The following is a 15389-nucleotide window of genomic DNA, read 5'->3' as shown; positions in this document are numbered from 1 at the left end:
AATTTAATTTAATTTGAAGATATACACATTTATTTAATTAATACATTTTTGTTTTATACTGTATTATTAATATTAAATATTCTGATTTTTATTTATTGTTTTTTTCCAAATATGTACTTCAAAATTATTGTTTTTTTTTTTTAACAGTTTATTAATATGTATACATTCATTCATTCATTTTCTTGTCGGCTTAGTCCCTTTATTAATCTGGGGTCGCCACAGCGGAATGAACCACCAACTTATCCAGCAAGTTTTTACGCAGCGGATGCCCTTCCAGCCGCAACCCATCTCTGGGAAACATCCATACACACATTCACACACACACACTCATACACTATGGACAATTTAGCCTACCCAATTCACCTGTACCGCATGTCTGGACCGGAGCGAAGGCAGGGAGAACATGCAAACTCCAAACAGAAACGCCAACTGAGATAAGGTTCGAACCAGCGACCCAGCGACCTTCTTGCTGTGAGGCACAACACTACCTACTGCACCACTGCCTCGCCGGGCTTCATGTACATAATGAATAAAAAATTCCATTTTGAGATATATATATATATATATATATATATATATATATATATATATATATATATATATATATATATATATATATATATATATATAATTTATTTTTTAATTCAATTTAAACAAAGACATAAGCTATAATACATTTAAAAACTTCATTTTAAAAACTTAATTTTGGACAGTTTTGATGTTTCAACCTTCTACCACACACACACACACACACACACACACACACACACACACACACACACACACACACACACACACACAAAATCATAAAACTAGTCCTTTTGAAGTATTTTCAATTTTATTACAGGCAGAAAATGATTGTTCTTGGGTAAAAAAAAATTAATTAGTCCCATCAGGACTTTCCCCCTGCTGTTATGATTTGATAGATAAGACACAATATTGTCATATGCTGCCGCCTTACGTGGTTAACCGGATTTATTTGAAAGCAAATTAATTTATGTTTTCCATTACACGTTAGTCTGAATCACTGCTGCTAATGTACTAAATACTAAAGTAGATCGGCAGAAGAAAATTGCAGAAAGTCTCTGACCTCAGTATCAGTATTGGCAGCTGTTTTTGTGCTTCTTTTGCAGATCAATTATTAAGGCGTATTGGAGTGTGTGTTTATGCACCTGTGTGTGTGTGTGTGTGTGTGTGTGTGTGTGTGTGTGTGTGTGTGTGTGTGTGTGTGTGTGTGTGTGCATCACATCCCTTAAGAAATGTCTTCTGTGCCTGTTCGGATGCCTCACTAAAACTTCAGTAAACAGAATTTTTACCATAAATTATTTACTTTTCCAGCAAACACAGATAGCAGACTGTGGCGTATGAGGCAGGCCTGATATGACGGTGGCTAAATAATATCTCTGAGCGATACCGACCGGCTGGTTTCTTCAGACTGAAACATGGAACACAGTCAAGCCGACTGACAGACTGTCTGGATGCCACTTTCAGTTTCCAGGCCAGTTATAAACAACATTACCTTACAGAGCGTGACCCGCTTCTCTCATCATGTCAATCAGGAGGCCGTGTGTAATGCTGAGAAGATAATGCACTTTTCTGATGGACTCCTCCAGTGTTTATCTGCAGAGAAATGGACAAATTAGTTGAGATTCTGTGGGGTTTCGAGAATTGGGCGGATTTTGGAAGCATTTTCCGTTAGTGTCAGTGTTCCGTCAGAATTTTAGTGTTAACATGTATTGTAGTCAGGGCTTGACATTAACTTTTCTGATCACCAGCCACTGTGGGTTGTAGATTTCCAACATTGCTAGCCACTCGCCATTTTCACTAGCCACACTGTTGTTGGAAAAAATTGCGTAAATTTGACTTTGACTTGCTAAAATTACTTGATTTGGATTTGGTGTCCACATGCCTCCTCATTCATTTCACTTTTTCTTTGTGTTGTGTATGAGCTTCCTCAATGTGCATTGGGTTGTGTCACATTGCATTGCAATTAGTTTTTATTAATAATAGTTAGTAATAATTGTAAAATGGTTATTAACAACAGGTCATGGATTCCAGAACCACAGTGTTCACATTACAATAATAATAGATAAATTAATCTCAAAGGACAAAATTAATGACTTAAGGATTTATTTTTCAAACATATATTACACACCTTTAAATGGATAAAAGTAAGAACAGAAAATGATTAATATAGTGACTTGTTTGTTTACACTATACTGCTTTGTTTTGTTCTTCATCTGCTTTTTTAAACTGCTTGATCCGAGTTTGTTTTTCTTTATAAAATCACACAACCCAATAAAATATGAATAACGATATGCCCTGGAAAATGGTTGCAAGACTTTTGCATAAGAATTTCCCAGGGAGCACGTGGATGTAACTTTCAGCTTCTTCTTGCAAGTTGCATAAGTGAACACGATTCAGCTTTACACATCTATTAAATCCTCCCTAAAGAATGAAACTGTAAAAAAAAAAATACACTCATTCTGATCAAAGCCAGTTAAACAATATCTTGAAAACACCCTCTGGGTACTAACGATGCAGAAATGTTTGCTAATCTATGATTAAGTTTTCTCTCTTTTTTTTTTTTTTTTTTTTTTTTTTTTTTGCAGTTCCTGCCAGGATTGTAAACGTTTCCACCGATGTTTCTGTGAACGAGGGCAGTAACGTAAGCCTCATGTGTCTGGCCATCGGAAGACCCGAACCCTCCATTTTGTGGAAATTTCGTTCTTCAAAAGGTAATGTTTACCTTTATATAATCTCCAATCCTGCTTTTTTTTCCTGTATTGAAGTTTTCCTCTTATGTGTCAGTGGGGTTTACTGGAAATTGTTACTCATGCATTGTTACTCTTGTTGGCAGTGTTACTAGTTTTGTTTCTTAAAGTGATAGATCATCTAAAATGAACACACTGTTATGGGATTTAATCATCGCCCTGCAGTTGTTCTGTCTTCATACTCTTATTTCTTATTGAAAAGGAGAATTCTTGAGTACATGTCCTGATTGCACTCTTATATATTGGGGGATACAAATCAGCAAATATTGATCAGCGTTAAGGTTAAAAAAAGGGTTTTGATGTTGAAATGTTTGAAAAAATGACTTTTATTGACATTTTTAATAGTTTAAAGTGATCTATTGTAAATTAAATGGTATTATCAAAAACCTGCTAATAAGCTGCCAGTACATTTTCTATTATATTACAAACTTAGTTCTTAAAAAATATCTTGTCCCAAACTATGTCATTGTTACAAGTTTGGATAGATGAAACGTAACTCTTAAGTGAGGCAAATAATGATATGTGCGAGTTTAAGCAATGTTCACTAATTACTTCACTCATCTTCACACTAGAGGCTTTTTAAAAGGAACAACACACGGGCCCTACCATAAACCCAGTGCAATAAGGCACAAGATGTGTTTGGTGCGATTTGTTGCTATTTTCAGACCAGAGCCCTCTTATTTTTATGTTTAAATAGCAAATCCATTTGCGCCACTTTGTGGACTCATGGGTGTTCTGGTCTAAAAAGGAAGTGTGTTAAGGAGCATTGTTGGCACGTTGCTATTTTAAGGAACTGAATGGACCAACCATTGATCAAGTAAAAGCTGGCCTAAAGTCAGAGCTCGCTAGGTATGCGGGTCCAAATGCTTACACATTTCTTAATACACACAGGATGTACAGCAATACACAAATATCTTTACATATGAAGAAAAAAAAAAAGATTTCAAATGTTACAAAAATTCTTATTTACTACATAGATAAAAATAAATAAATAAATAAATACAATAAATACAATAAATAAAAAAACACTGCCTCCATGCCTTCTTCATGTCCAGGGGGCTTTTTCTTTCAGTTTATTTGTGACAGTTTGCATTTTTATTGTAATGTTAATATTATTAGTGTTATTATTTATTATATGCATATTGATATTTGTTTTTTATAAAATAAAGTTAAGATTTTTTCCACCTGTCAGGTTTAGGAGACATATGCACCACCATATGGAGCATAAGAATAGGACGTGTGTTCATAACTAATAATACATTAGTACAGGTTGAACTATGACTAATAAATGCTCTACAAGTATTGTTCATAATTAGTTCATGTTAGTAAATACCTTAACAAATGGAACCTTATTTTTAAGTGTGACCGAAATAATAATTATTTATTAAAATATATATTTAAAAAAAAACAATATAAGTTATAAGTTGTTAGTTACATACAGTAAACAACAATTAGTTTATTAGTGTTTTTTTTTTTTTAATAGAATTGAACAAAATGTTGCGCTTTTTGTTCCTGTCACTGATTTTCTGTGGCGTTATTTCTGTGTAGCCATTGAAAATGCAGACAAATTGCCATAGACAGGATTGTCATTAAATAATATATAACATTTTTGCTTGCTTCTATTGTTTACCACCAGGACATCAGGAATACAGTGCATTTCACCTTCACTGATTAATAAAAAGCAAAAAGGAAAGAAAGGCACTAAAAAAACTCCAAGAAGAGTGCATAATGACTGAATGAATACGTTTTTCATCTGAACAAATACGTTGATTTCAATCTATGCCAGAAATTACCTTGCAGGAGTCATTTGAGCCACTTTTATAATGGTATATTAAGTTCCTTTTACTGCTTGAAAACTCAAATTATTATACAAAGTGCTATTCAAAATCAAAAGTGCATTAGTCTGTATAAGAAAGAAAGAATTTCACACGAGTCGTTTTTTTTTATTTACTGATTTAATCAATTTGAGCGCGCTATTCTTTATATTAAAGATCACTCATGGCCATGCGCTGAATTGATAGTACTGAATTACCGCTCGTATCTTGCGAGAGATGACCTAATTTTAGCATGCAAATAAAAAGAAGTGTGAATAATTTTGGTTTAATATACAGTTTTTATATTAATGCCTCATTTCTGATTCATCAGCTGCTCCGAACGTGAGTCTTCATCATTTTCGTTGAATTAGATATTTTGAAACGTGTCACTTTTTCGTTGAAGAAACTGAATCTAGGGCAGTATTTTTTTTATTTTGGAAGGGGTTTTGGATCTGACATCAAATAATGTCAAGCAGTCTGAGCACAGCTGAGAGTAAATCCCTCACGTTTACTACTCATTCATGTCTTCCTCCACTCGCAGACTTTCAGGACACTCGCTGCATTTTAATTCATCGCTTAGAATGGAAACCGTAGCTGTATACGAGTCGGGCAAGAAAAGGAAAAGATTCTGCCTGCAAAAGAAAAAAAAAATCACTTTGCAAAGAAAGCAATATAAAAGCCAGTGCAGGGGTGTCATTTAATGTCAGCCAGCTTGCAGGAATAGGACGTTATCTGTGTTGACATTTATGTGTGAGTCCTAATGAAAGAAATAAGACGTGAGGAATGTTTTTTTTTTCTCCTCTGTCAACTTCTGCTGAAACGACAACCTGAATATTAATTTTTTGCTCTGTTGGCATAGCTAAACATTGATTTTCTTCAATCATTGTTTCCTCAAGATGAATCGAGTTAGTTGAGTACTGTATGTAAATAATATTAGATTTTTTATTTGTGGATTTTACATTGGATTAAGTAAAACTTTATTTTGATGGTCTATTTGAGTATTAGTAGACTGTCTGCTTAATATTTGCTGATAATGCTTCTTCAACAGACATTTAACTGACTATAAGAAACTTCACAAGTACATGTCAACTTGCACTAACCATAACCTGAACCTAACAGTCTACTTATAATCTAATGACAATTGGTTGGCATGTAGATGCAATGTAACTTAAATTCAACAAATGGACCATCAAAATAAAGTGCGACTTTGGATTGTTTACAGTTTTTTTTATTATTGTTTTGCCCCAAATTTTGGAACACTTGTCAATTCAAATATGTGACAATTCATACCGGTACAAATGTTGAATGAATCGCGATACATGTTTTGAACTGAGGGGGCACTGTGTTTACAGGCAAACTTGCTTTACCTGCGCATGAGCGACAAGCTATAGGTAGGGCAGCCGTTTTTTGTTTTTTTTTTTGTATTAAAGAGACTTCTTTAGTTTTATTGTCCATTTTGGTTTTGTAAAGTAGCTGCACAGTCAAAGTGTTAGTTTGTTTATGTTAAAGAGTTTTATTTAGTTTGTATTATTCACTTTTTATTTGGATTTTGTTTTAAAATTCCAATTTTGTTATTGCAGAGACTATTTTATTTTGTAAAAAAGAGTGCAGAAAAAAAAGGCTCTTCACCTTAAATTTGACTCAATTTTATTAAATAATTGTTACTAAATTGTGAATTGTGATATTAGTAGCTTGAATTGAAGTGAATTGTGAGTCAAGTGAATTGTTAAATCCCTACTTGTATACAAGTTTTTGAGTTGTATTTGAGTTTTGTGTGTAGAGTTTTAAATATTGACATCAGGGTTCTGAAATTTGTAGCAACTCATTTGAAAAAAACAACAACAAAAAAAAAAAACTGTAATATTGAGATGTTTCTTTGCAGATGCTGATTTGGAGTAAGCTTTTTTTTTCTCCATTTGACTTATAGTTAAGGTATGGATTTGGGAGGCAGAAACTGATCCTAGATGAGCACTTAGAGCCAGTTTTATCCCAAAGCAGTATTTGGCATGAACGGTACAGAATATGAAGTAGTTTAGAAAAAGAAACATGATAAAATGTGACCCCGTTATTATATTACATTATATTATATTATATTATATTATATTATATTATATTATTATATTATATTATATTATATTATATTATATTACATTACATTACATTACATTACATTTCATTACATTACATTACATTACATTACATTATATTATATTATATTATATTATATTATATTTTTGGCTAAGTCTCTTTATTAATCTGGGGTCGCCACAGCCGAATGAACCGCCAACACATGAACATTCACTTACGTACACTATGGATAATTTAGCTTTCCAAATTCACCTGTACCGCATGTCTTTGGACTTGTGGGGGAAACTGGAGCACCCAGAGAAAACCCACGCAAACACAGGGAGAACATGCAAACTCCACACAGAAATGCCAACTGACCCAGGCAAGGCTCGAACCAGCGACCTTCTTGCTGTAAGCTGTATGCCACCGCGTCCCAATATTGTATTATTATATTATATTATATTATATTATATTATATTATATTATATTATATTATATTATATTATATTATATTATATTATATTATATTGTTGTGCATTTTACATTTATTTAAAATGCATTTTAGTTTAATTTCTGTTTATTATTATTATTATTTTTTGTTTGTCACATGTCAGTTGACGTTTAATAGTTGTTCTCTAGAATTAATATTAGTTCTTATTTTCACAAAAAACATTTTTTTTCTGGATTTTTCAATAAATAGAAAGATAAATATAAAAAATCATGCATTCTTGTTTTACAGAAATAAATTGCATTTAAAATAATATTGCAAGTTGTAAAATATAATCTATATTCTGCAATGGAAAACATATATTTAAACATGTAGCACTATTTAATCATCCTAATTTACGTTCAATACATTTTTGCGCGCATGAATGCAGCACTGATGAGCAGAAGAGACTTCATTAAAAACATTTAAAATCAATTTGATCTAGTCCTGTATTATTTCGACAATACATGTCCATAATCCACTTCATACTTGTTGGACGTTTTTCTTTCTTTCTTCATTTTATCAGTAGAAAGACTAGAAGAATCCTAGAAGAAACATTAGCACTAGAGGTAGCTCGAGGGTCAGTTGAAAGCAAAACACAATAAATCAGCACCTGTGCCGACTTTCTGCTGCTGGTATGAGCAGTTTCGCCCTAGTCAGAAAACAGTTTTTCAGAATTTGTTATGGTGGCTTGCTGGGGTTACTGGAGAAAACTTTCAATCACTGCCACAGAACAAGCCTGTGTTCCTCCTAGAGCCGGCTGTAGATTATTTTATTGTATGTCTAACTTGTTTAAAGTGTTCAGCATAAATGAATACACCCTCTGCATATCTCTCTTTTAATTTATTATTATTATTTAATAAACTAACTATATAGAATGCTTTACAACATTATATTTGTGCATATACATAAGATTAGTCAGAATCAAAGTCAAAACTGGAACTAATCTAAAAAAAGAACTTAAAATCATAATACAAAAATTTTTACATCCAACTTTGTACACCTAATAATATGTTGGGGAAAAATAAGGATATAATAATAAACAGGAAAAATCAAGAGAAACATAAAGATATAACATTTAGTTTAAATTTAGTAGTTAGTTTTGTAAGTTAGTTTGTAGTATAGTTTTGTAGTTGGTCGTAGTTTATTTATTTATTTATTTATTCATTTAATCATTTATTTCTTTGTTTTTTTTTATTTTTTTTATTTATATATTTTTTTTATAAAAACTCATTTTGAATTTAAATGTATTATCTTTCTATTTTATTAAAATATGACCAAAATCATACTTTAATGGATATAAGAGTTTGATTAAACTGTTTTGTTTAAATGCACCAACAATTTGTGTCTATATTTACTGGGAAATGGATACTATCCTTTTTTAATTTCTTACTTTTTTTAATTATTATGAAATGCTATCAAGCATTTATGAAATAAAACAAATATTATAATTTTCTCAAATTCCTATCTAAGAACTTTTAAGTAGATCCTTCATTTTATTTTATAATGTGTCCTCCTATAGATATATTTAATTATGTTTAAAATAATATTGAAGTAATGATGCCGTTTCAAGTAGGAGTGAAGGCTCCGTCAGGACAGTATCTTTGCAAATGCACAGACAAGTGCAATTAAGCAGCTTTTTAAGATGAAAAGTTTTTCTTGGGTTTTCAACTGTGATGACTAAAATAGACACTCACAGGATCAGCCTCCACTGCTTTTTCTCCAATACTTTATTCAGTTATGAATTATGAGACTGCTTGGTTTGTTGCTCCGTTGGGTCAGATTGCTTTCTAACCTCAACTGAACCACTCCAGAGTTTGTTTCAATTGGCCTGAGACAACGCTATTCACAAGTTTATGTTGTTGTTTTTAATACTGTGGATATACGTAGTTACTATTTTCATACACACCTATACAAATCAAACTTGTAGAGATAATAGACCACACGGAAAAAAAATTGTGGTTGCCAGAACTTTTCTGTTAAAAATATGGTAGAAATCACATAAACTGATTTTCTAAATGTGATGGTAAACTACCTTATTTCATTAATTATACACCAGTGTATATTGGTTAAATCATTATACACCAGTGTTTTGAAATACGAGCATCTACACAGCATATGTGTTACACAGACAAAAACACAACCATAAGTGTTTGATAGACCAATGCTCATCACAGACGACTTTTCCCTGGAGCAGAGAAACATAGTGTACTAAGATATAGAAGACCCTCAGTGTAATTCACACTACTGAACACCATCATGGTAATGGTGTTCACATAAAATTTAAATATTGCAATAAACATTATTTATCAATATTAGATGTAATATAACATTCAAATATACATCTCTGATGAGGAAAAAAAAATATCACCGTAACGTCAACAGAAAGGCATAAAAAAAGTATGAAAGCATTTTTTTTATTTATTTCAGTGTTGTAAGATTTTATTATTATTATTATTATTATTATTATTATTATTATTATTATTATTATTATTATTATTTTATTATTATTATTTTATTATTATTATTATTTTTTTTTTATTTTATTATTATTATTATTATTATTATTATTGGCAAAAAGTACTGCATATTGCATTGTTTCTTGCTTGTTTGGCTTTAATTAGAAAAAGAAATGTCCTGTAAAGTTCTGCTAAAAGCATGCCCAGCTTTCTCAGAAAGAGATAAATATGAATGATGCAACATTATTACATGAAAATATTGCAGTCACGATTGAAAATAATGAACCTCCCACTCAAAATTTTACCATAAAAAATAGAGTTTAATACAAATTAAAATGTATTTGTTGAACCAAGCTTGCTATCTTTCTGTCGGTGGGTTTTATATGACTCACAGTTGAGTATTCTGCATCACAAATGCATTAGTTGAAATTATTAATATAGTAGTTAGGGGTGTGTTGATACAGTCAAGTAACATTTTGATATACATCTCAATACTGATCTCACAATATGTTGATATAATCTCTATAGTATTTGCTTTAAAAGTTTATTATTAATTATTAAGAGTTTATTATTGATGTTATTATCATTACTTCTCAAATATATGATTCATATTGCAGCAAAAACATCATTATGTGATGTATTACAGTACATGAAGACATTTTTTCGGATAAATAATAACTATGCAGTTATTTGACACTTGAATAAGACAAGCTAAATGCCGCAAATTATATGTATGTATATATATATACAGTTGAAGTCAGAATTATTACCCCCCCTCCCACCGTTCATTTTTTTCCCCCAATTTTTTTTTAACTGAGAGGTTTTTTTTTTTCAACACATTTCAAATAGTTTTCTAATAACTGATTTATTTCATCTTTGCCATGACGACAGTAAATAATATTTGACTAGATATTTTTCAAGACACTTCTATACAGCTTAAAGTGACATTTAAAGGCTTAACTAGGTTAATTAGGTTAACTAGGCAGGTTAGGGTAGTAAGGCAAATTATTGTATAACAATGGTTTGTTCTGTAGACTATCAGAAAAAAATGTAGCTTAAAGGGGCTAATAATTTTCACCTTAAAATGGTGTTTAAAAAATGAAAAACTGCTTTTATGCTAGCAGAAATCAAACAAATAAGACTTTATCCAGAAGAAAAAAATATTATCAGACATACTGGGAAAATTTCCTTGCTCTGTTAATCACATTTTTAAATCATCAATATATTTTATAATAATTTTTTCCATTTTAAAACAGTGTTATATTAGTAATATTAGTGAATATTCTTAATATTTCTTTACAAATCACACATAATGATAGTGGTAGTTACAATGGTGTGAAAAGGTGTTTACCCTCTGACTAATATCATTTTTTTTTTTTGCATGTTTGTCACATTTTAATGTTCAGATCTCCAAACAAATTTAAATATTAGTCAAATTTAGCACAAGTAAACACATCGTATTGCTCTGAAATGAAGGTTTTTATTATTAATGAAATACTTAAAACAAAACTAGTCCTTCAGTGTCACAAACATGCAAAAAAATAAGAAACCAGTAAGGGGCAAACACTTGTTCACATCACTGTGTATGGGATTGGTAGCATAATATTATGTAAGAAACTGTGCTAATGTGTTTTTAATTGACATTCTGTCTCATAATCATAATTTGCATGAAAAGCACTTGCAGTAGTGTTCAAGTCACTTGAAATCTGCAGCTAATTGTATGTATGTGTACATTTGTGGTGAATGCTGTTAAATGTTTTCAGATATTTTTTGATTTTGTTGATGATTTAGTCATCTAAATAACACTTTTCTCCTATAAAGAAGACTTTGCACATTGGACAGATTCCATTGATGGTAAATGCCTCTAATGGAACCATAAATGCCAACAAAGAACCTTTATTTTCATGTACTTACGTCCACAGATTAAAGTAATAAATCATGAGTAATAAGATTGATTCATAAATAAAAATGACATTTAGAAGGTCTTTCTCGTTTACAGTAGAATACTCAACAGCTTTGCAAAAGCATACACATCCTTTTTGACCAGTTTTCAGAAGACCAAACTTAATTAAGCAACATTAGTTGCGTGTTTTTAATTGTGTTAAATACATGCCGCTACCTTATTTAAATGATCGCTCTCAAATTAGCATTTAAAGTCACCATGAAATGGAAGTTAAGATTGTCCTTTTCCCATATTGCGATGAACATCTAATTGAAACAGTCCTGCAATTAGAAAAAGGTGCATAATCCCGTCCATTCGGAACTGATTGCCTCTTTGGAAGTTGGGTGTTGCTAACAAAATAAAGCAAGATTAATGCATGAACAAGACACGTGCTTATAGCCACAAACTAAAACATTCCATGTGTCTAGAAATGAAGAAAATTCATGTCATTTGGGGCAAGGAAGGATATGATGTTTGATAAATGATTATTAGGGCAAATACATTTTTACAAAATAGTGAATTGCACAGACACATTATTTATAACAAGTACTACTATATAAGCTAATTTCAAGAGTTCACACTTAGCTGATGATTGATTATGAAGTTTGTTTAGCATGTTGTCCCAAAAGAGAGCCCTGAGCTAATGAGATCCTAAAGCCCAGGACTTCCTCCCATTTGCAGGGCAAGAGGGGAGTTTAAGCTCAGGTAGACCTTGAGAACTCTCCTGCTTATGTAAGCCTAATGACTAATCAAGAATTGCTTATGGGGAGATATACTGCTGACTAAGAGCTCATCTATGGTGCCAATCTGGTTTTCTCAGTTCACTTATGCCACATGTCTTTAGATGGTGGGAGGATACTGGGGGAAACCCACACAAGCATGGGGAGAACATGCAAACCACGCACAGAAACGGAGACTGGCCTGGTAAAGACTGGTCAGTGATTTTCTTGCTGTGAGGCTACTTTGCTAACCACTGAGGTGCCGTGTCCCCCTATCTTGGAAAAGGGAGGAGGAGTAGGGGTGGAAGGGGGGATTCCTTAAGACGGAGATGACAGTGGTTAGAAACACTGGTTATTTATGGTGACTTGTGACTTGTTGTGTGTTAACTATTGCGGGAACAACCGTGGTCAGGCATAAGAACGTGATCCTCTTGAAATTAGTAAAAAAAAAAAAAAAAAAGCGTCACTTAGTTTCATTACAACTTAAAAAAGGAAATATAGCCTTGACACATTTAGCACATTTCATAAGTTTACTTATTTTGAACTGATTTCCTTATTTTGAACACCTTCTTTCATCTCTCTGACACCTTAACTGACTCTGCAGCAGTTTCTGCACATTTGCACAAGACACGTTCTTACGCAAAAAACAAACACACAAAAAACCACATGCCTTTATAAAGTGCACATCACACAAGTGAGTGGGCTTTACAAACCACCTGAAGAAACATTCTTTACTTCCCTCTCAAAAAACAACAAAAAAAAAAAACAAACAAACAAACTCTTACTCTAGTATTCAATTCTCTGAGCAATTCCTTTGAACATTTAGCACTTCCTGTGTGTACTATTCTCATGATTATTTGCTAAATGTCTCCTCAATTGTAAGTCCCTTTGGAAGAAAGTGTCAGCCAAATGACTAAATGTAAATATAAATGTGATTCCATTGATGCCACTTTACATCTCACAAATGTGAATTTAAATCTCGCACTTTAGATTTCACACCTCACATTTGTAACTTTATGTCTTACTATTGTGATTTTATATCTCTCAAATGTGACGCCTCACAATTTTGATTGAACTTAATATCTTACATTTGTGGCTTTTGTATCTAAGTGTTACGTGTACAAATACAACATTATTCATTCGCCATCGTGGAACGTACTGCCAACCATTCCAGCATATGTTTTACACAGCAGATACCCTTTCAGTTGCAACACAGTACTGGGAAACACCCATACACTTTATTACAAATTATTCAATTCAATTCATCTTTATTCTATATCACTTTTACAATGTAGATTGTGTCAGAACAGATTAACGTAGATGTTTTACTAAATTTAAAAATGTGTCAGTCCAGTTTTCAGAGTTAAAGTTCAGTTTAGTTCAGTGTGGTTTAATTTTCACTGCTGAAATATATATATATATATATATATATATATATATATATATATATATATATATATATATATATATATATATATATATATATATATATATATATATATATATATATATTTATTTATTTATTATATATTATATTATTATATATATAAGTTAAGAGCTAACTTGCTAGCCACCATCCAATATAACATTATATCACATGATTTAGATTTGGTGTCTCATACTTGTGACTTAATATCTCACACTTTAGATTGTCACAACTGTGACTTTCTTACAATTACAGCCTAATATTAATTGTGATTTTATGTCTCACACTTGCAATCCCAAATTAGATATTTTAAATGTGCTAAAGACATGCAAGTGCACTACACTTGTTAAACTAATCTTTTAGATTAGCATTTAAAAAGCAGATATTGCCTTAACACATTTTGCATATTTCATCATATCTCCTATTTTGAACAGATTCCATAACCTGTCGAGTTGGCAAGGAAATCCAGCCACTGAAAAATTGCTATCGACAAACATTGGCATGAAAAGACAGAAAAAATGAGACGTCAATACACCAAAGGCAGTTGCACTCCTCTGAGGGTGCAGTACTTTTTTTGGGGTAAACAGAAAATTGCATTTTGAAAGTGCTCATCAAGTTGTTTGAAGAACGTCTTTGAGTGCACTGCACTGACATTGAAGATAACTGATTTTCTTTTTCTCAGCCGTCCACGTGCCATAGAAAGTTCAGGGCCTTTAATTTGGCATTGTCAAGATTTGATTGGCATGCTGGTTGCACCGTGGCCTGATATTGTTGTGTTCCTGTTGAATGGCAATCATACTGTTATTGCACTGCATACCATTTGCAGAGGTAGAGTTGTCATAGCCAACAAAGAAAGCATTGTAAGGACAAAATCTGATTTTTTTTTGTTTTTTTTTGCCGCTTTTAGTTTGTTACTGAGCATGTGCGCTGAAGATACAAATATATCAACACTTCCATGAGTAAACATGTCTCTTCCAGTGCCTGGTGGTGTGTGTTAAACCATGCCATGCACTCGTACGCTGAGCGACATTCTTACACCTTTAATAATAATTGAATTAGACGGATCTGCAGTTACACGATGCAGCAATGAAAATTGTGTTTTCAAGTGGCCAGCTGTTGTCGTTGTTTGCGGTTCTTCATTCGCAGCATATGGCAGACTGGATTTGTCCCCTACAGATGACATTGCACCATTTGGCACTTTAGAAAATGGATTTGCACTCATCATGCGCAGTTTGCAAGCACCCACAGGCTGCCGGTGTCAGTGGGAATATCCCAGTCTAATGGGTTTAATTCGGGGGGCTCCTGTTGTACTTGGCGGCTTTTCATGCGCTCTTGTGGAACTCGAGAAAAACAGAGCTTTTCGGAGGAACGTGTGAATTTCAGACAGTTGCACGAGTGCTGATAGTATTTCTACTGAGAAATTGGATAAATAGATGCAACTGTATATCAGATGTGAATTTCTATTTTACAGTTTTGATTTTATATCTAATTTTACAGACTTGATTTCTTACAAATGCAGAGTTGTATCTTCAGAATTTAGATTTGTTTCCTCATATTTGTGACTTTATATATTAGTGTTTTGAACATATAAACATAGACATCACCCATTTACTATATAACTGAAGGTTAACTATGTTTACATATAGTAACTTTAACTGTTAAAAGCTTATTCATTCATTCATTTTTCTCCGGCCTAGTTCT

At 32.3% G+C, this 15389-nt stretch overlaps 1 protein-coding gene across 6 annotated transcripts in view; it reads left to right on the top strand.

Annotated features, from left to right (window-relative positions):
• opcml (opioid binding protein/cell adhesion molecule-like) overlaps window positions 1-15389 on the top strand; it is a 408742-nt gene that overhangs the window by 320618 nt on the left and 72735 nt on the right. For all 6 annotated transcript variants that reach the window (XM_073913809.1, XM_073913808.1, XM_009305399.5 and 3 more), the window contains 1 exon segment: window positions 2613-2738. In XM_073913809.1, the coding sequence (XP_073769910.1) occupies window positions 2678-2738 (61 nt within the window). In that variant the 5' untranslated portion in view covers window positions 2613-2677.

Source organism: Danio rerio, chromosome 10 (genome assembly GCF_049306965.1).
Source record: "Danio rerio strain Tuebingen ecotype United States chromosome 10, GRCz12tu, whole genome shotgun sequence".
NCBI classification, from domain to species: Eukaryota; Metazoa; Chordata; class Actinopteri; order Cypriniformes; family Danionidae; genus Danio; species Danio rerio.
The sequence above is the reverse complement of the archived record's forward strand: the minus strand, read 5'-3'. Positions and strand labels throughout refer to the sequence as shown.